We start from the raw sequence: 18547 nt of genomic DNA, 5'->3' as shown, positions 1-18547 counted from the left end.
ACTAGGGCAATGTATGAATAAAAGAATAAAGAAGTCTCAAACTAAAAAAGAAGTAACATATAATATTACAAAGAACTTACTATGAACTCAACATTGTTATTTGTACGTTTCTTCTTAGTGTTATAATAAGGTGCAAATAAGCAAAAAAAAGGTATCTATTATTGAAAAAACTAGAAGAATATGAAAATCGACATTAGCATACAATTTAATAACATCTTCGTTGAACCTCTGATATCTAGTAAATCTGCTCCAGCTTCAAACGCCACCGCAGAATGTGTACTTGAGGCTAAGGCCTTGGTTGTAGATCCTTGGATGGCCATAGATTATGATGTAACCTTTGACGCCGAGGGAGTGTCCGTAATATGGCTAGCAGCTGTGTTTTTGATACTACTTGTAAGCACATTAGCTTCTGCTCCCATTACGGATGAACTTTGTGCAGTGTAGATGTGACCAGCAGTGTCTGCAGTCAAATAATCAGAAACGACAGCAGTGAACACGGAACCAGCAGAAGCGTAAGCAGTAGTATATGCAGATACGTCATCAAGTAAAGATGTACTTTCAGCCGTGTAGACGTGTCCAGCAGCGTCAGTGGTTAGATAGTCAGACACAATAGCAGTAACTACTGAACCGTCAGATGTGAAAGTTGTTAAGTGCTCTGACAAATCTGGGAAAATAGAAGTAGACTCTCTGGTTACAACATTACCTGCAGAGTCGGTAGTCAAATAATCTGAAACAAGAGCAGTAACAACTGAACCATCGGTGATGAAAGTAGTCATGTATTCTGGTAGATCGGTAATAATAGATGTAGTTTCAGCTGTGTAGACTTGGCCATCGGAATCGGTAGTCAAATAATCTGACACAATAGCAGTAACTACTGAACCATCAGAGGTGAAAGTTGTTAAGTGGGATGGTGGTAAATCTGAAACAACAATGGTAGTTTCAGCTGTGGTGACATGGCCATTGGAGTCAGTGGTAACATAGTCAGATACAATGCCAGTAACGACACTGCCATCAGACGTGAAAGTAGTTAGGTGTTCTGGTAGATCGGTAATAATAGATGTAGTTTCAGCTGTGTAGACTTGGCCATCGGAGTCGGTAGTCAAATAATCTGACACAATAGCAGTAACTACTGAACCGTCAGAGGTGAAAGTAGTCATGTGTTCTGGTAGATCTGTGATGACGGATGTAGTCTCATCGGTGACAACATTACCAGCAGAGTCTGTAGTGGTGTATTCAGAAACAACAGCAGTCACAGTGGAAGAACCAGAGGTGATGGTAGTAGTGTAGTCAGTTAAACCAGGGATAACAGAAGTGGTTTCGTCTGTGACAATATCACCATCAGAGTCGGTAGTGGTGTATTCAGAAACAACAGCGGTCACAGTGGAAGAACCAGAAGTGATGGTAGTAGTGTAGTCAGTTAAATCAGCGACGGTAGAACCGGTTGTAGCAGTAAAGTCGTTAGCGATTGAAGTCAAATTCGTGATGGAAGAACATGAGGGTATTGTACCGCACGAGGAGCACTCAGAAGGCTGAGTTGCATCTGGAGGTGCTGCAGTGTAATATTTAATAGTCGAAGACGAGAAACTCATAGAAGAGGTGTCATAACCGGTCCCAATATCTAAAATATAACTACCCTGGCTTGTAATAACAGTAAGTATACCAGTTTCAGAATCGTAGGAATAATTAGCTATAGAGTCAGGAAGGACGATAGAATTACTATTACCCAAACCCCTCACTTTTAAGGATGTAGAAGTGTTGTACCCTGAGATTGAAAGTTCGGAGGAAGATGTGCTCAAATATATTGTTTGATCCTCCAGGGTATATTTCGAGAGATCACTTATGGTTAGTTGACCATTTGAGTTCACAGCGATACAACCAGAACCCACAATTGTGGCCGATTGTTTGTAATTTGCATTTTGTAAGCAAATAGTACCTGTGTTAGTCATTGTACCTGAACCTAAAGTGACAGTTGCCTGCCCACTGCTTTGGTCAAAATTTAGAATACCCGAATTATCAAAATTACTCGAGGTAATTGCATAACCAGATGAGCCAAATATGGTTTTAATACCTTTTACGTAAAGATCTCCTGTGTTGATAAAATTACTGCCGTCTATGTAGAAATCCATTACTGACATAACAGTACCTGAATCATCAATTACCATGACACCATAATTATAAACATCGCCTGTAAAACCGACTGTCATACCAAGTGCTATCGATATTGATTCATATAAACATAATTCACCATTGTAAAAGTTGAATAGAAGTAATGATACATACCAGACTTGATTACCAGAATCGAGTTAGCGGTAATGGTGGCACTGCTAAAAAGAAAAGTTAGACCAAATATACTTTCGTCACCCGAGAAAGTTGTTGCTGAAATACATGGAAGCAACAATAATCCAGCAACTAGTATAGAAAGCAGATTAATAGGCTCTTTAGAATATCTTTGGGAAATATTCGTGAGCATTTTTGCAAAGACTATAATATTAGCGTTCAAATTGTTCTAAATTTAAAAGAATGAGTATTTGAATATCAAATTGAAGATATTTCTCTCACACTGCGCAAAGTTGAATTAACTGCAAAATGGAATTATACGGTACACTTATATATCAAGTGCCAGAAGTTCTTCGCTGAAAGAAGAAAATCCTTTTTGGTCTCTAATGCATTCATGAAGTGTGCTCAGAGTGGTGGGGTAAATTCAACAGGTAGCATATTACCTTAAAATAGAATAGTTCCTTCATTTGCTATGAACAATAACATGGGACAGGAAAACAGGAAGCATCATATTCTGTGCGTACTTATCTAAGTTTGCAGGGACACAAAAAAATAAGATAACAAGATATAATGAAAGCCTCGTAGGACTGGAAGAGGTTGAAAAAAATGAATAAATGTCCAAAGTATCTACATATGACAGAAATTTGCTATAGGTTTCCTTCAATCATTGAAAAAGGCATAGCTATGGCGTACATAATTTCAATTAGGAACGTTTCTTTCAGTTTGGGCATTGAGAGCCCGTAAGCGGAACCAAAAAGAGAATGTCAATATGAAGTTCTGATTATTTAATGACCGAGATAGTTTTTTTACTTGTGCTTCTTTGCTTAGGAGACCGCGAAATCTTTCGTCCTATCCAAGAAAATTCCGCAGAGCAACGCCAGAAAAGAATAGGATTTACCAAAACCACATTTTTTAACCAGATGTATTATCGGCGGTGCGTTTTCCAGGGGTGAAAAAGGAAAACAGTGAAGATCATATTGTTCTTCGATGGTACCTTAAAAATAGGAAAGGGCGAGTAGTTCAAACTAGTCCCGATAATATGCAAGCTGATTTGTTACTTCATCAAGGCAGAATGTCATTTCTCTTGCATCTTTGATTGTACGAAGTCCAGATGGATGAATATCTCATCCACAAAAGGTATGCACCCATCCCTTCCCGTCTTTTCCTTCTTAGCAACTGCACCATACCAGAATTATAATTGCAGTATGGTTTTTTTGTCGGCATAAAGTTTGGAGGATGAGCGCGCGTATTCCCCCCCAAGATTCCGGATCAACACTCAACATTTTGAACTTCGGGTCCAATAGGCAACTTTTCTGCATACAGAGATTATTTCACGTAACAACGATGCTCCAAGGATAAACATGCATTTCACTTGAGGAGCGCTGGGGTGTTCTGTTCGTTTTGAAAACTTCTAACAACGATGCTCCAAGGATAAACATGCATTTCGCTTGAGGAGCGCTGGGGTGTTCTGTTCGTTTTGAAAACTTCCTAACATTTCAGCGTAAATAAAAAACTTCTCATATTCTTGTTGGCTTGAAGGTAATAATTCTTGATGCTTTGTAGATATTGGAATTTCTATCAAATACTATGCATCGCACTACTTCGTTTATTGCTATCCTAAGAGCTATTTAATAAGCTCTGGAAGTTTCTTGAACCATTGACTTGCAGCACCTAATGGCTTTCTAAGTTAGAGTCGACCATCGGCGTTTTGCTATTTTAAGAAAATTACTAGTTGCCCTCAAGTATAGTAATACAATATTGCACTTAGCAGGGTAATGCCAGGTCAGTGCACTTCTGTTGCATGAGGTTGCTAATGAAAGAACGTAGACAGGGAAAGATTCTCCAATCCTGCTAAATATAGACATTAATCTCCAGGCCTCCTCAATTTAGACCAGACCTTTCTGTTTTAGTATCCACTCAGTTATCTTATGAGCGCTCAAACAACCGTAAATGATCGCTAATGGATCAAAATGTCCCCTCAGTAATAGAAGAGCTCTGCGGGCTCGAAAGACTTGCAAAAACCCCTGTGTTAGCGCGTACTGTAAGTAATATGCTAATTAATATATGATATTATGCAATCTTAAAAAGATATCCCATCAGCTAAATCATTTCATGCGAGATATCCAACAATTTTACGATGCTAAGACAGCACCTTTTTATCGACATTAGTTCTGCATTCATTAAATTTCACATCACTGACAAGTAGAGAATCTGAATGTTCACATTCCCTGTGGAGAACGAGCAGGAAAAAAAGTATGAAGAATTCAACGCTATTATTCTCAATTTGACTGCCACATAGAAATACATAAATGCCCTGTTCAGTCGAATTCTTCCCGTTAAATCATTGGAGGAAACCCGCAGACTTGAATAATCGGACTGGCCGCCATTGAATAATATCCTCTATGGAACCAATGCTGTGGCAACAATTCTTAGGCACATACAAAGGTATGGATATGTACAGATCTAGAGATTCAAACAGCATAGCCGCATTGCTACATGTGATCTGTTAATACGGCAGCTTCTCTCTATTTTTTTTTTTTGGGAAATCAACTAAAAAAGTGTAACCCGGCTTATTTGATATATCATTCCAAACGAAGAATAACTTTTTTTTTCTGTCGCACAACTCTTTTTGAGTTGAACATCGAAGTGATATATCGCATCATAACGTAGAATTTTCAATTGTTACTTGGAGTTGCAGTGACGATTTAGTGTTAAAAGTTACATTGATAAACCACTAGCCTAAATAAAACAGAGAATTTGCTAGGTTAAGTGCACATTCCATCAAATTTGCTAATCATGTCGCATAGAAAATTGCAACAGGAGATGGATAAAGTCTTCAAAAAGATAAACGAAGGTTTAGAGATCTTTAATGACATTTATGAAAGACATGATTCTTGTAACAATAACCAATCTCAAAAGGAGAAATTAGAATCAGATTTGAAAAGAGAAATAAAAAAGCTGCAACGATTGAGGGAACAAATCAAATCGTGGCAATCTTCAAATGAAGTTAAAGATAAAGATTCATTATTAGATTATAGACGATCGGTAGAGGTTGCTATGGAAAAATATAAGATAGTTGAAAAAGCATCGAAAGAAAAAGCTTATTCAAATATAAGTCTGAAAAAATCTGATACTTTAGACCCTGAAGAAAAGGAAAGACAAGAGGTTTCGACGTATCTTTTGAATTCGATAGATGAACTAGATAGACAATTTGAAGCTTTACAGATCGAAGTTGATAAATTGCAGCTCTTAAATAAAAAGAAGAAAACTTATTCAGCAGCAAATGATGAAAAAATAAGAGATTTAAAATCTTTACAATCGCGATTTAGATGGCATCAACAACAGATTGAATTAGCTTTGAGATTACTAGCTAATGAAGAGCTAGAAGTCCAAAAAGTAAACAATATCAGAGACGATTTAAATTATTTTATTGAAGCAAATCAAGATGCCGATTTTATAGAAGATGAAACTATCTATGATAATCTTGATTTACAATCAAATGAAGCTATTGCTCATGAAGTGGCCAAATATTTTGCATCTCAAAAGCTGGTGGATGACGCTGACGATGATTCCAGCATCAACAATGAGAGTGTACCCAGCACGCCGTCTTCTAAGAAAAAGGCAGATGACAGTACGTTATCTTCAGATGAAGCGGCAAAGAAGTCCAAGAAAGAGTTGAGAAAACTTGAAAGGGAGGCAAAGAAAGCTGCCAAATTAGCAGCCAAAAGCGCGCATGCCAGTGCTGCAGCATTAGGAGCCACTCCTGTCATCAACACCACTCCAATTTTACCGCCTCAGGAGAGGCTGTCTCCTTCTCCAGCTCCATCCGTAACTAATAATAAACCATCTGAGCCATCTACTGAAAAAAACCCCGACATCGTGCATACACATATTCATCAGGGACTAAATGGTGTAACAAGTTCTACAATCTTAAAACCTGCTCCAATTCCATCGAAACCAGTTGGCGAATCCAAATGGTCCACAATTGCAGCAGCTAGTCATAATCAATCTATAGAATTGGTAAAATCGGATTCGACAACGTCAACACCTATATCAGCCAATGCTATGTTGGTTAATAATGCTAAAGAAAAAAGTACTAGTCCTTTGATCTCTCCCTCTCCTATTGAAAACAATCAACATCACACTTCTTCATTAGAATCACTGATTGGTAACAATAATGCATCATCTGCTCAAACAGCGGCTGCAGTATTAGCTGCAGGGGCTGCAGCAGTCAATCAGAATAACCAGCAATATCACAATAAACAAAGTGGCTTTTCAAATGATCAATTGCTTGTTACTGCATCTCAAACAAAAAATGAAGTGGATCAAGATAAAAGAAATTACATCGATTCCACTGCTCATAAGAACGATGATGATTATGTTGAATTAACTTGCAACTCCTCGATCTTCAACTCTGATTCAGAAACGGAGTATGAAACAGATTATGAAGATGAACGAGAACTGCTACAACAAAGTCAACTAGAAACGGATTCTACAAATAAATCACGCCAAACGCCGGAGTTGAACTACCTCAATGATTTCCATTCTTTAATTTTACCTAATGGTATCAAGGAATACATAATGAGCTATGAGATCAATAATGATAATCCTAAAAGGTCTAAAATCAAACGCAGTGTCGAACTCTGTAATATTGACCGATTGAACGATATACCAGCAGGTGTGAATCCACCAAATCCATTGGATGCATTTAGATCAACACAACAATGGGATTTGATTCGCTGTAATTTAAAGGATCTAGAATCTTTGAGTCTCAACGATGTTTTAGGAAATTTTAAAAATTTGGAAATGTTCAGTTTATTTTATAATTATTATTTTGCCATTACACCTCTAGAAAAGAAAATTTCTTTTGAATTGTTGATTCAAAAAAATTGGAAAATTTCTAAGGATGAGACTATGTGGTTTCTAAGGCAAAATGTTATAAAATTTCAGAATGAAAATTTTGAAATAAGTGATTTCAAAATATTTAAACTGGATGATTGGTCTGTAATAGATAAGATAAATTTCAGATTGGATTATTCTCAACTGAAATATATTGATAATGAAATAAAGCAGAATTTGCAGAGCCATAATAGTACAAACAACAGTGTGACGATAGACAGTGATGCACTGACTCATGGACAACAACTTCTACAACAATTAAAACAGACCAGAGACGAACCAAGCATATGAACTGTATATATTTCTCTTTTGAAAACTATATAACATACTTTATTCTTCATACAATCAAAATTTTATTTTGATTCAAGAAACTATTTAATTATTTATACATTTTTACTAGCTGCATCATAATACTAATAACAACGACCAAGCAAAGCCTGTGACCAACAATGAAACTTTTGCGAACCACCAGGCATGCTGAAGTGTGAAAGGACATAAAGTAAAATGCCACTCCCATTGTAATTTTCCTTCATTGAAATGACCTGTTAATAGACCTGCGTTCCCATAAAACTCTCCCATCATTGATCTTACTGTTACTTCCTTGATCTGATGAATTGAGTTTTCAAGAACCTTATTATCGGCTACCCAGGTACCATTCCGATCTATTTTATTATAAAAGGTTTCGCATCCCTCATGGTCATGACCTGTTAGTATGACACCTGGTTTATCGTTGTCAAAGATTAGATTGAGCACGCGCCTGCTAACGTCTTCACTGAGATGATTTTGTGATCTCAGTAGATTTGCCTTGTAAGGTTCTCTCTCATAATTTTCTGGATAATATCTAAACTCTGGGCCATCGTAACATAATCCTTCTTTTTTATAAAACGGTACATGTGTCATTAAAACCGTACTACCATTGAATTGTCTTTCAAAAAGTTGGTATAGAAACTCCCATGTGTACGTTATAAACTCTGGCTGTAAAGCGGGGCCTTCTAACAGCATATCATCCAAGACAACGATTCTCCATGGATGATCCGTATCAGTATCGTATTCGATCCAATAATTATCTTTTCCAAAGATTTCACTGAATCTAGCCATATGTTGATACGTTGCATCACCAGAATAACCGACATCATGGTTACCTGTTAAATTGAGGAAAAGATATGGTTCTTCGTCATCCCAAGAGTAGATATCTTTGAATCCAAAGCCGAAATCTTTTGTTTCACTATTTAATATGCCATTGAAGTTTTCCCCCCATTTAGACCAATCGACTTTGTACTTCCCATCTTCATCATGTTCCTTTCGCTCTATTTCTTTCAACCATTGGGTATCTCTATGGTATAACCTTTTAGCAAATCTAACTGCTCTATTGAAAAATTCAAAATCTGGAATCCATTGAGAGGAAAACAAATCCCCCAAAACCGCAATGTGAGTGGGATTTAGTCTCTTCTGCATCATTCCAGCAATGTGCCCCAAATAGTGGTCATTTCCAAAAATGTCTAATCTTGTACGATAAGGTGTAGAAGACCATATACCTTTGATTTGGGGATCACCGTAGGCCAATATATGAATGTCATTAGTGTCATGGTCAGAGCGCTCCTTAGACGTCCATTGTAGTTTTACATCTTTAATATACCTGTTTGTATAAAAAACAAACTTTTCGAATGTTGTAGCTGGAACCTCATCATTTGTTCCATTATTACTACAATGCCATGAGCATCGTGCTGGATGCAGTGACGGATAAGTGAAAATATAAACATTTGCTATAATTGTTAAAACAGTAGCAACAATGGAAACCCGTCTGAGAGTGTGCTTCCACATGCTTGATAATTAGCGATTGAGGTACTGGGCCTTTGTTATGCAGATCTTTCTCGAGCGTGCTTAACAAGATTTACTTAGTGTATGGGACCTCTTTTCATTTTTCAGCTTAAATAGCAGTTTTGTGCGATAAACTGCAAATGGGAAAATCGTCTCATTAATAAGAGACTGACATTAGTATTATATAAAATATATATATATATATATGGAAAGACAATTATGCTGTAGCATGGGACGCATATTTAAACAGTTTGTAAGTATGAAGAATTGAAAGAGTCAGATATGGTTATTACGAGTGTGATTTAGGCTTGTTGACGGCTTTTTATGATGTTTAGAGTTTTGCTTCTTGTGGATTTCTCTAGCTTCTGCATTCACTAGTAGCTTCTCGAATACCTTTGCTTCTTCTGCTTCCTCTGGTGATCTTTTGGCTTTTTCGAATTTCTCGGCAATTAGGAGTAGACCATGAGCTTTAACTACTCTATCTTTTGGTGAAACTTCTTCGTCATGTAATATTTTATTACAAACGTCTCGTAGTTTGCTGATCAGTTCCAATTTAGAAACTGACCACATTACAGCCACTGCCTTACTTGCCATTAAGGATTCCAGTTTATGGCGCTCATCTGCAGTCAATTTTCCAGCCTGCGTTTCGTCAAGCTGTTCCATAGTCTGTTGGGCTGACAAATTAGTTGAGATTAGATTGTAATTATTAATGAAATCTCTAACGCCATCACGCACCTTAGTGAAAATTTTTGATACCCCTAAAGTGTTGTTTGATGCAATGAAGTTATTTGCTTTTGTCCTATAGACAAGTGCCATGGTATGCAATAATTCAATACCAAAACTCTGCATCTTCAAAATTTCTACTTCCTGCTCTACCTTTTTAACCCATTTATCTACTTTACCATCCTTTACTGCAAAGTAATATTTCTCTAATTTATGGTCTAACTTTTCTGCCAACACTTTCACCTCTTCCTTAACATTTTGATGTCTTTTTTGGTCTAGTTCAAGTAATTTATCTTCTTTTTGCTTTTGTGTTAAATCTTCTTCTAGAAAGTCCAAAGATTCGTTCATTTGTTGAAATAGAAGAAATGAGCCAATCCAGTCTTTAAAACCCTCGCCACCGAATATTGTGGGAAAATATTCGCTTGCATCTTCAAAACCTTTCTTTGGAATAGCTGCTTCTTTTCCGAGCTTATCATACTTTTCTCTCAACTCTTTACTATGCAAAACTTGGTACGCTTCAGCAATAGCTTGGAACTTTTCATTAGCTCCAATGTTACTTGGATGCTTCTCAGGTAGCATAGATAACGCCTTTTTACGGTAGGCCTTTTTGATTTCTGATGATGTTGCATCAGGTTCAACGCCGAGTAGCTCGTAGTAAGCGGTTTCTTTTACCATCTATGTTAATTGAATTTGTTCCCTTTTTCAACTCCTATGGCTAAAATATCTGAAGCTCTAAGAAATAGTTCCTATCTTCTTTGTAATATGGTATAAGAGCAGTACCTTCATGAGCTTAACTATATATCGTTCATTCATTATGTCTTTCTAGTCCGTCCAATAGTATCGGGTAAATCACTTTCTGATACCGTTGTTAAGGTCTCACCCTCCACAGATATCTTTCTCCTCGAATGATTCCCGAACCCACATTGAAAGATCATTTTATGTAAAGAGAGGCTCTTATAGGTCATTAATCAATTTCTTGTGAATCAGTTTTGAACAGAGTGATTCAGCCGCACGTTCGCGTAATTCCACTATACATCTGAGTGAAGATTTGCAATAAACGGAAGAAATATGGCTAAAGGAGAAGGGTTGTTCTTCAATATATCGGCTTACGTACGCAATATAGTTACATATTTTCGAAGATTTCCACTAGCTTGTTCAAATACATTTTAAAAAGAGTTGACGAATATCTAAAAATGATACCTAAATATTCGTTGTTAACGAGGGGAGATATGTATTTAACTTTGAATTCAGGGAAAGAGTGTAATATAAATGGTATGTCGTAGTTTAAAAATTGGTTAACTCCTCTTAAGTAAATGAATATCACAACGATTACCAAATATAGTAACAATAATTTTTTCATAATGTAGTAGATATTGGTTACTATCCTCCATACGGTATAAACTAGGAAGATAGTAGTGAGTCCTAAGAAAAGATAAGGATAGCGCTGTCCAAAACTAATCACCAGTGGTATCGAAAATTGTAAAAATGAAATTATTTGTTTTAGAATAAAAACAACATATTTTTCATAAGTTTGTTCCAATTGTAAGCTAGTTTCTTCAAGTTCCATTGAAGGGGAGTTCAAATAGGGTCTAATATAGTACTTTTTTGTGTTTCAAATTATCAAATGCTGAATAAGACTGTATACTTCAATTAATATAATTCATACTTGCATTTTTTTTTGCCGATGGAGTAAGTTAGATATGGTATCATACGCAAAAAAGATGGAACGGGAATAATAAACCAGACCAGATATGAAATAAAGCCCATCTGACTTGCGAGGAAGTTGGCACAAAAAGCTAGTTATAATAATACTGAGACATCTTGAAGATTTCAAATATTCGGCTACATGAAACGATGCAAGCCTGTGGGGAAGTCTTCATTAAAATTCTGTTAAGAGATTCATGAGTAATATAACGTTCATGCATAAGACAAAAAACGCACAAGGAACTTCTGTATGTTCAATGTTCTTCAATTTGTCTGTCATTCTATTCTCTTCAAGTAATGCACTTCTCTAGGTAGTATGAAGTGCACATAGTTATATTCGAAGGTTAGATTCTATATCAACGTAAATTGGAGTAAGGGCCCAATCAAAAGGTGAAGAAACTGTATCAGAACCAAAGAAGTGGTACAGAACTAATCATTCAAGGTGGTTTTTTCCTCGTTCCTGTTGCCTGGTAGTTCTTTGAAAAGTCCCTTGTAGCAGTCTGTTTTAGTAGCAATAATAAATCTATCCAAAATAACATTCTACGGACACTTCGTGAGGCCTACCAGTAAATGGCAGATAGCAAACAGTAATATATCATGGACTATGTGTGCAGTTCTATGAGTTGCTCATTAAAAATTCATTATTAGGGTAACAGTAATGATATATTTTTCTGTACTAATTACCCACCCCTACTACACTTGGTGTTATATATCAATTGGCTTTGTGGTGTTCACCTGATTTCTTCTATAAGATCATGTGTGGCGGCCACTGAGTCGGTAATGTTAGGCCCATAAGTTCAATTTTGTGCTTACTATCCTCAAGCAAATGACTTTTTGAAAAACTTGCTCGTATGGCGCAGTGGTAGCGCAGCAGATTGCAAATCTGTTGGTCCTTAGTTCGATCCTGAGTGCGAGCTGTTTATTTTTTTTACTTTGCGTTCAGTACACACCTGCTAAGGCCAGTAAGCTCCTACATATCAACCCAAAAGTTTATTCTGATGTAAAATGGATGATTTTTGAGTGAAAAATCTTGTTAGATAAATTTCTCTCAGTTTACAAAAATAAAATAATTTAGAAATAGATATATCGATTTTAATACTAAAGTTTGACATGCAAGCTATTTTTTTTCTTTTTTGTTAACATCTCGACCAGATTAACTAATGAGCTTTGCCTTTGTGAATTGTTTGAACTAGTTCGAGACGAAGATTTTTGCATATGAGTCGCGGAAATGGACGGAGTGCCCACAGGGGTCATGCTGAGGGAGAATGAATTTGTTGTGCGGTTTGAATTAACATTATTAAGCGAACCACTCGTGTTAGATAAAAATAGTGTATTCAAAGAGGAAGAAGAGCTATTGTTACTTCTATTGAGTGTTTGGCTTTTTGACCTTGCCGAAGCTGGAATGGTCAGAAGCGAAGAGGATCTGTGACGTACAGTTTGTGGTCTCTCGATATTTTGTCCCGCGCCAATAGCATTTTCCTGTTCCTCAGCAACTGGATAAGTTGGCGGTAGATCATCATCAATAACGTCAGCTCTCATTGCCTTTTCATATGATGGTACTCTGCTCAGAGAAGATAATTCCCATTCTTTCTTCAGTGAAGATGACGAAAATTGTCGTTGACTTAAAAAAGAACTTCTTCTAGATATGTGATCATAGCCTGGTGTAGCTACTGGGCTCGCAGTGAAGTCGATACCCAAATTTGGATGCGAATTGGACTCCGATAGAGTATAACTAGGTCTGCGTGATGATGACGTAGACACAGTACCTTCTGTATCTAAATCTAACTGCCTTAAGTTTTGTCGTAAATGATGAATGAACTGGTCATCATCCATTGACCCGTCATTACGGTTACTATGTTCAAATTGTGTGCTATGAACTAGTTCTTGTGGAGTGTCAATAATTGGGATGTTGTTCCATAATTTATCATAAACATGGTGCTCATAATTAGGTGGTGCCATCAGATCTGAGATTATGGCAGTGGCGTTGATATTGTTTTCCAAGGGTCTAGAATTCAAGTTTATCTCAGAAGTTGACCTAGCAAACAGAATTTCCTCGTTATCCTGGATTGATGATCCTTTCTCTTCGGTATTGTAGATAGGGAGAAGGTTTTTATGTGAAATGCTGGTATCATCATTAGTTATATTTATTGAAGGCATTCCAAAAGAGTTACTTACCCTTTCAACAATTTCAGAAGAGGTAGCAAAGACAGCCACGAAAGGTGAAATGAAAAACTGTACCGGTAGAGACGCACGAAGTTCCGAAATGTGACCATCGCTATTGATCAAAGAAATAACAAATTTGAGCTTATGGCGGACTTTGATGTTTCGAAGGATATTACAATCCTGTGTGCATTTAGATAGACTGGGTGGAATATTCAAAATTGTATTAACCTCCCATTTATCTTGAAACTCGAAATCTTCCTCGTCATCGCTGTAGAAATCATCCCGTTCTCTATGGTTTTTGGACTTTTTCAACTTGGCAACATGTTTTAATGGGTCTTTTATCTTCATCTTTGTCACAATTCTATCCTGGCTGTTAGTACCACCAATATTCCCACAATATTGTGAAGTCTCGACCACTGAAATTTTGATAGGTCCTAATCGTAGTCCTTTTATCAAAGGGACTATCATTATATGAATTGGCGTAGAAGATCCAATGGGAATAGCCTTGGCTGGGGCTGAAATTGAGTATTCTACTTTATCGGGCCATACATTGTCAACAGCGACAGTTTCAGACAATTCCACAGAATCTGGCGATAAAGTTCTAACAACTCTCAAGTGCTTTCTCCTAATTAAATCGCCATTTTTTGGTCTCGAAATGCTTGCTTCTAGTTTATATGTAACAGAAGCGTTTGGTAGGCCTTCTACACTTTCGGTTAATGATCCTGGCAAGATTGCGCTGAAGGGAAATTCGTAATTCCCCTTTACCAGTGTATGATAACTAGAAGAGCCACCAAGGGAAAGCAAAGAACTGTTTGATCTATTTCTTTTAGCTAAACCAGAAACATTTGTAGACGAACTGCTTGAGATTGACTTTTTTCTATCATAATTTGTATACAAGTTCTCAAAATAATCTTCAATATTAAAGTTATCCCAGTTATGATTATAGAAAATCTTTTCGTATTTCATGTTTCTCTTAATATTTTGGGTCGACTGTACTGAACTAGGAATATTCAGCCGAATTCTTCCCATCAGTCTCAGTGATAATGTCTTTATTTGTATAGGCTCCAATACAGAAAGGACAATGGTACCTGACAGCAATACGGAAGATGCTTGATCGACGCCCCCTTTAATTAGGAGAACATCGTGCTCAGAATTTTGTAGTCGGATATCGAATAATAAAGGGTCTCTAGAGGCCTTGAAGGTCTGAAACATGTACGCCTACCTTCCTCGAAGCTTGCTCCCGTTTTTTAACTGCTGATGCTTGAATCGATCTTGAATACTTTTTTTTCATTTTGCAATGGATGATGGCACTTCGACAAATTATTGCGTGTAAGCGAAATATCTATACTGTCGACGCAAAGAAAGGTTGGATACCTACATATATATAAAATATCAATTATCCAAAAGAGAATATTGCGATAGCAAAAAGCAGTCGCCACCTCTTTCTGGATCCATTACGTAGTTATATAAGAGGCCTTCTGACGTGATGACGTTGATGGGCAGCATGGTAATTGTCGTAGCATTACCTTCAGATTCGTTATTGTGGACATTTATCTGAATTTTTGGGTTGGCGTCGTTATTTAGATCATTACTAAACAACTCTGGATAGTCCGATGTGTGTAACTGTACAGGTTGGCCAATGGTCGCGGCACATTTATTGAAATTTTCACTGCTATCTTGTGACGGCAGTTTAATACTGGCAAAATGTCGAGAAGAGTCTAAAATCGAATTGACTTTTATTGGTAAAATTGAGCCCAATGTCATAGCAGCCTTTCTAGTTAAATTTTGTGACGAATTTCTGATCATTCGTCCAACCGTTTTCCTGGATGCATCTACATATGGCTTTCTTGCTTTCAGAGTCTCAATATCGTTATCACTGTCGTCACTTTCATCGTCATCACTATCATCGTCGTCGCTATCCTCATTGTCGGAACTCATCGAATCACTTAGTTTGAATATGTGAACGGTCTTACTTGCGCAGCATGCAGTGAGAAATAAGTTATCAATACTAAAATTCATTGATAAAATTTTTGTAGTGTAGGTTCCCCTTCTAAATTGATATACTTTCAGGCCCGTTTCTACACTAAAAATTCTGATTATTGTGCCTTTTTCTGACGCTGTGGCCAATAATTTACCATCGGAACTTAATGCTAATGATGCAATCCCATTTTTATGTGCTTCAATGACTATTATTGGCCGCAGGTCATTCATATCAAATAATATGATATCCCCATTTTTCATAACATTGCTATCGTTTTCATTATTTATCGAAATATTCAAATCAGGTCCACCCTTCATCGTCTTTAGAAATGAAATATTATTGCTTGTTACATTTGACTTGATTCCAGAATTTATTAACCTAGATAGTGATGGATAAGCTAAGATATTGGCATTTGAAGATACAGAAATGAGACCATATGGATTGGAGATATTATCGATTATATATAAAAGTTTCACATTCGTTATGTCATAAACGTAAATTTGCAACTTTATAAGGATGATTAGTCTTGATTTATTCATCTTAACAGACAGAATTGATGATGGAAATGTTATTTCACATATTATTGAATGTTTTTTGGTGTTCATTAGTCGCAGCTTTCTTGGTGATAAGTTTGGTAGGTCACCATTGCCTACAAGAGCCAGTAATGACGTCTGAAATAACATTTCACAGATGGCGTAACCTCCAATTCTATCTGAACTCTCCTCCGAAAGAAACTTCCCAAACGGACTACAATTATACGTTCTGTAGCCCGTTGAAGTTGCTACCGAAATGCATGACCCTGATTGATTGAACCCAACATTGTTGATCGTGGTTGCCATTGTGTCAGTCATGGAACAATAATGTAGTTAGTTGTCTGTTTCCTTTTCTCGACTCACCTATTTCATAATAACATTAGTGATTTTTTTCAAAAGGCACGAACTTGTAACACATATCAAAAGCATATTGCTATTGCCACGAGCACATAAGAAACAATCAAGTGATATTAAACCCATTACTTGAGCTAGTGAAACAACATTTAGTTCTACTGAGGTACCATCCAATTGTCTTTCCATAGAAATAAAGAGGGGTTTACTCTCGTATCACTATCTATACCCTAATTGTCTTCTAATAATAATCATCTTCGCAAGATTTCAAAAATTCCTAATGGAGGTAACTGACTTGCTTGAGGCTTATAATTCTACAAACGATGATGATATTAAATATATGCTTTTAAAAAAAGAGAAGAAGATTTCTAATAAAGAGGATTTATACAAGTTTATTTGGGAACTTTCACTGCCGATCTTACAACGGTCCATTCAAGGAACTACTTCGTCTCAAATACTAGGGGATTTACTCTCACAGGAAGTTTTGCCTTTTACAATTGGGGCTTATTTTCAAGATATGAGGATACATGAAGTGGTTGAAGAAAGTAAACCAATAATATCTTTAATTTGTGAGTCCTGTAAAAATTACTGTACAGAAAGTGATATATTTTTGCAAGCATTGAGAAACATACTGCAAAATTTTATCGAAAGAGACATTTTGTTTGTGTATGATGAATGTTTTGATGATTCAACCAACATAGTTACTTACTTTTGTTCTATATCGAGTAGTGGGCCTCTTTATACAGAATGTCTGACACTGCTTCTGAAGCTGTGCTACAATGGACAAGAAAAGTCAATACCAGCCGTTCTACTCGATAGCATTCTTTCGGTAGCAGATAAAGGCTCAAATACCGTGATTACAAATGATTTATTGAAAACCATGTGTAAGCTGACGACTAGTTGGGAGTTGGACGTAGTAACTGAACGCATTTCTCTGAGTGCTTTCCTGACCATTTCATGCTACTGGTACAAGTTTACGCCAAGCGTAACCCATCTATTCGTGAATTTCTTAATACCGATGCTAGCTTCTGAAATGAACACTTTAGAAGTATTGAAAATAATTCAAAATTTGTCGCCTTTCTTTCAAATAAGGTCAGTTAGTACTGGAAAGGTATATCTAGACACTGAGCTTGTTGAAAAGCTGAAATCCAGCGTGAAGCAATTGCTTGCAAGTACTAATGATACGATAGGTTTTTATGAGTCCGGACTACGGGGGAGAAATGGAAATTTAAAGATAGAAAACGATCCTATTGACTCAGACCAAAAGAACTATATATCTCAGCTTGATTTTTCTGATGATGAAGACGAGATAGAGTTTGAAAACGAAAATATGGTCTCGTCTAATATTCCATCGAATGAAATACTGAAATTGAGGGAGATTCAACAACTTTTGTTAGACGTTGAGGACAAAATTAATGCTGTAGATGTTGCTGTTGTTGTTGGTCATGACCACGACGAAGCAATGGTGGATGTGCTTGATTTGAAAGAGATATCCGTAGGTCTAAACAATTTCCCTAGTAAAGCAATATTGTTAGCAACATTATTTCATAAGTTGCGTATAGGAAAAGACGAGATTGAATTATCAACTCTACAGACTTCTCTCAATGTAACTGAGCAATTGATTAAGAACAAAGAGCAAATAAATCTCACGATGGAGGAACAATCGAAATTATGTGAGCTTATTTTACCATATCTACAGAAAAACAAACGTTTCGTGAACATCTTGAAAGTAGGGAATATGAAACAGAAAATTGATGATGGGAAGTCATTAAGATTGTCCATTCTTGTTATCTTACAACAAGTTGATGAACTTCCCTTTAATGTTTGTGGTGAAATTTTGAAAACTGTGATAGATTACAGTTTGCTACATACACAAGATGATCTAAGCTTAGCAATTGAAATTGTCTCACGCTTAATTGTGAGGTACTATCATGCATTTGAGGGTTTAGACAAGGATTGGTACAATGAAAATGTCTATAGTCCTTTAGTAAACTATAGGTTCGCAGAACCTGATGCTCAGAGACGAATCTCAGAATTATTGTCAAAATATAAATCTTTTGCTGTAAGTAAATCCATATAATGATTTTATATACTGAAT

At 36.5% G+C, this 18547-nt stretch overlaps 8 protein-coding genes and 1 non-coding gene across 9 annotated transcripts; 3 read left to right on the top strand and 6 right to left on the bottom strand.

Moving 5' to 3' along the window:
- Positions 1-323: 323 nt before the first annotated feature.
- Positions 324-2204, bottom strand: KAFR0C02480 (uncharacterized protein; the record flags this gene model as incomplete). The annotated part of the gene is made up of 1 exon (XM_003956327.1): positions 324-2204. One exon carries the CDS (start codon positions 2202-2204, stop codon positions 324-326), a length of 1881 nt encoding a protein of 626 aa, XP_003956376.1.
- A 2869-nt stretch (positions 2205-5073) lies between these two features.
- Positions 5074-7467, top strand: NOT3 (CCR4-NOT core subunit NOT3; the record flags this gene model as incomplete). The annotated part of the gene is made up of 1 exon (XM_003956326.1): positions 5074-7467. One exon carries the CDS (start codon positions 5074-5076, stop codon positions 7465-7467), a length of 2394 nt encoding a protein of 797 aa, XP_003956375.1.
- A 114-nt stretch (positions 7468-7581) lies between these two features.
- On the bottom strand, positions 7582-8997 carry TED1 (Ted1p; the record flags this gene model as incomplete). Its single annotated transcript, XM_003956325.1, has 1 exon — positions 7582-8997. One exon carries the CDS (start codon positions 8995-8997, stop codon positions 7582-7584), a length of 1416 nt encoding a protein of 471 aa, XP_003956374.1.
- A 273-nt stretch (positions 8998-9270) lies between these two features.
- On the bottom strand, positions 9271-10392 carry KAFR0C02450 (uncharacterized protein; the record flags this gene model as incomplete). Its single annotated transcript, XM_003956324.1, has 1 exon — positions 9271-10392. The coding sequence occupies one exon, from the start codon at positions 10390-10392 to the stop codon at positions 9271-9273; it is 1122 nt and encodes a 373-aa protein (XP_003956373.1).
- Positions 10393-10840: 448 nt separating this feature from the next.
- APQ12 (Apq12p) lies at positions 10841-11284 on the bottom strand (the record flags this gene model as incomplete). Its single annotated transcript, XM_003956323.1, has 1 exon — positions 10841-11284. One exon carries the CDS (start codon positions 11282-11284, stop codon positions 10841-10843), a length of 444 nt encoding a protein of 147 aa, XP_003956372.1.
- A 982-nt stretch (positions 11285-12266) lies between these two features.
- KAFR0Ctrna5C lies at positions 12267-12338 on the top strand. Its single transcript has one exon. It is a non-coding gene; the product is annotated as a tRNA-Cys (tRNA).
- A 181-nt stretch (positions 12339-12519) lies between these two features.
- Positions 12520-14796, bottom strand: ROD1 (Rod1p; the record flags this gene model as incomplete). Its single annotated transcript, XM_003956322.1, has 1 exon — positions 12520-14796. The coding sequence occupies one exon, from the start codon at positions 14794-14796 to the stop codon at positions 12520-12522; it is 2277 nt and encodes a 758-aa protein (XP_003956371.1).
- A 180-nt stretch (positions 14797-14976) lies between these two features.
- KAFR0C02420 (WD40 repeat domain-containing protein) lies at positions 14977-16416 on the bottom strand (the record flags this gene model as incomplete). Its single annotated transcript, XM_003956321.1, has 1 exon — positions 14977-16416. One exon carries the CDS (start codon positions 16414-16416, stop codon positions 14977-14979), a length of 1440 nt encoding a protein of 479 aa, XP_003956370.1.
- Positions 16417-16729: 313 nt separating this feature from the next.
- Positions 16730-18529, top strand: LAG2 (Lag2p; the record flags this gene model as incomplete). The annotated part of the gene is made up of 1 exon (XM_003956320.1): positions 16730-18529. The coding sequence occupies one exon, from the start codon at positions 16730-16732 to the stop codon at positions 18527-18529; it is 1800 nt and encodes a 599-aa protein (XP_003956369.1).
- Between the last annotated feature and the right edge of the window lie 18 nt (positions 18530-18547).

Source organism: Kazachstania africana, chromosome 3, assembly GCF_000304475.1.
Source record: "Kazachstania africana CBS 2517 chromosome 3, complete genome".
In the NCBI taxonomy this organism is placed as follows: domain Eukaryota; kingdom Fungi; phylum Ascomycota; class Saccharomycetes; order Saccharomycetales; family Saccharomycetaceae; genus Kazachstania; species Kazachstania africana.
Note: the sequence above shows the minus strand (reverse complement) of the source record. Positions and strands in the feature narration are given on the sequence as shown.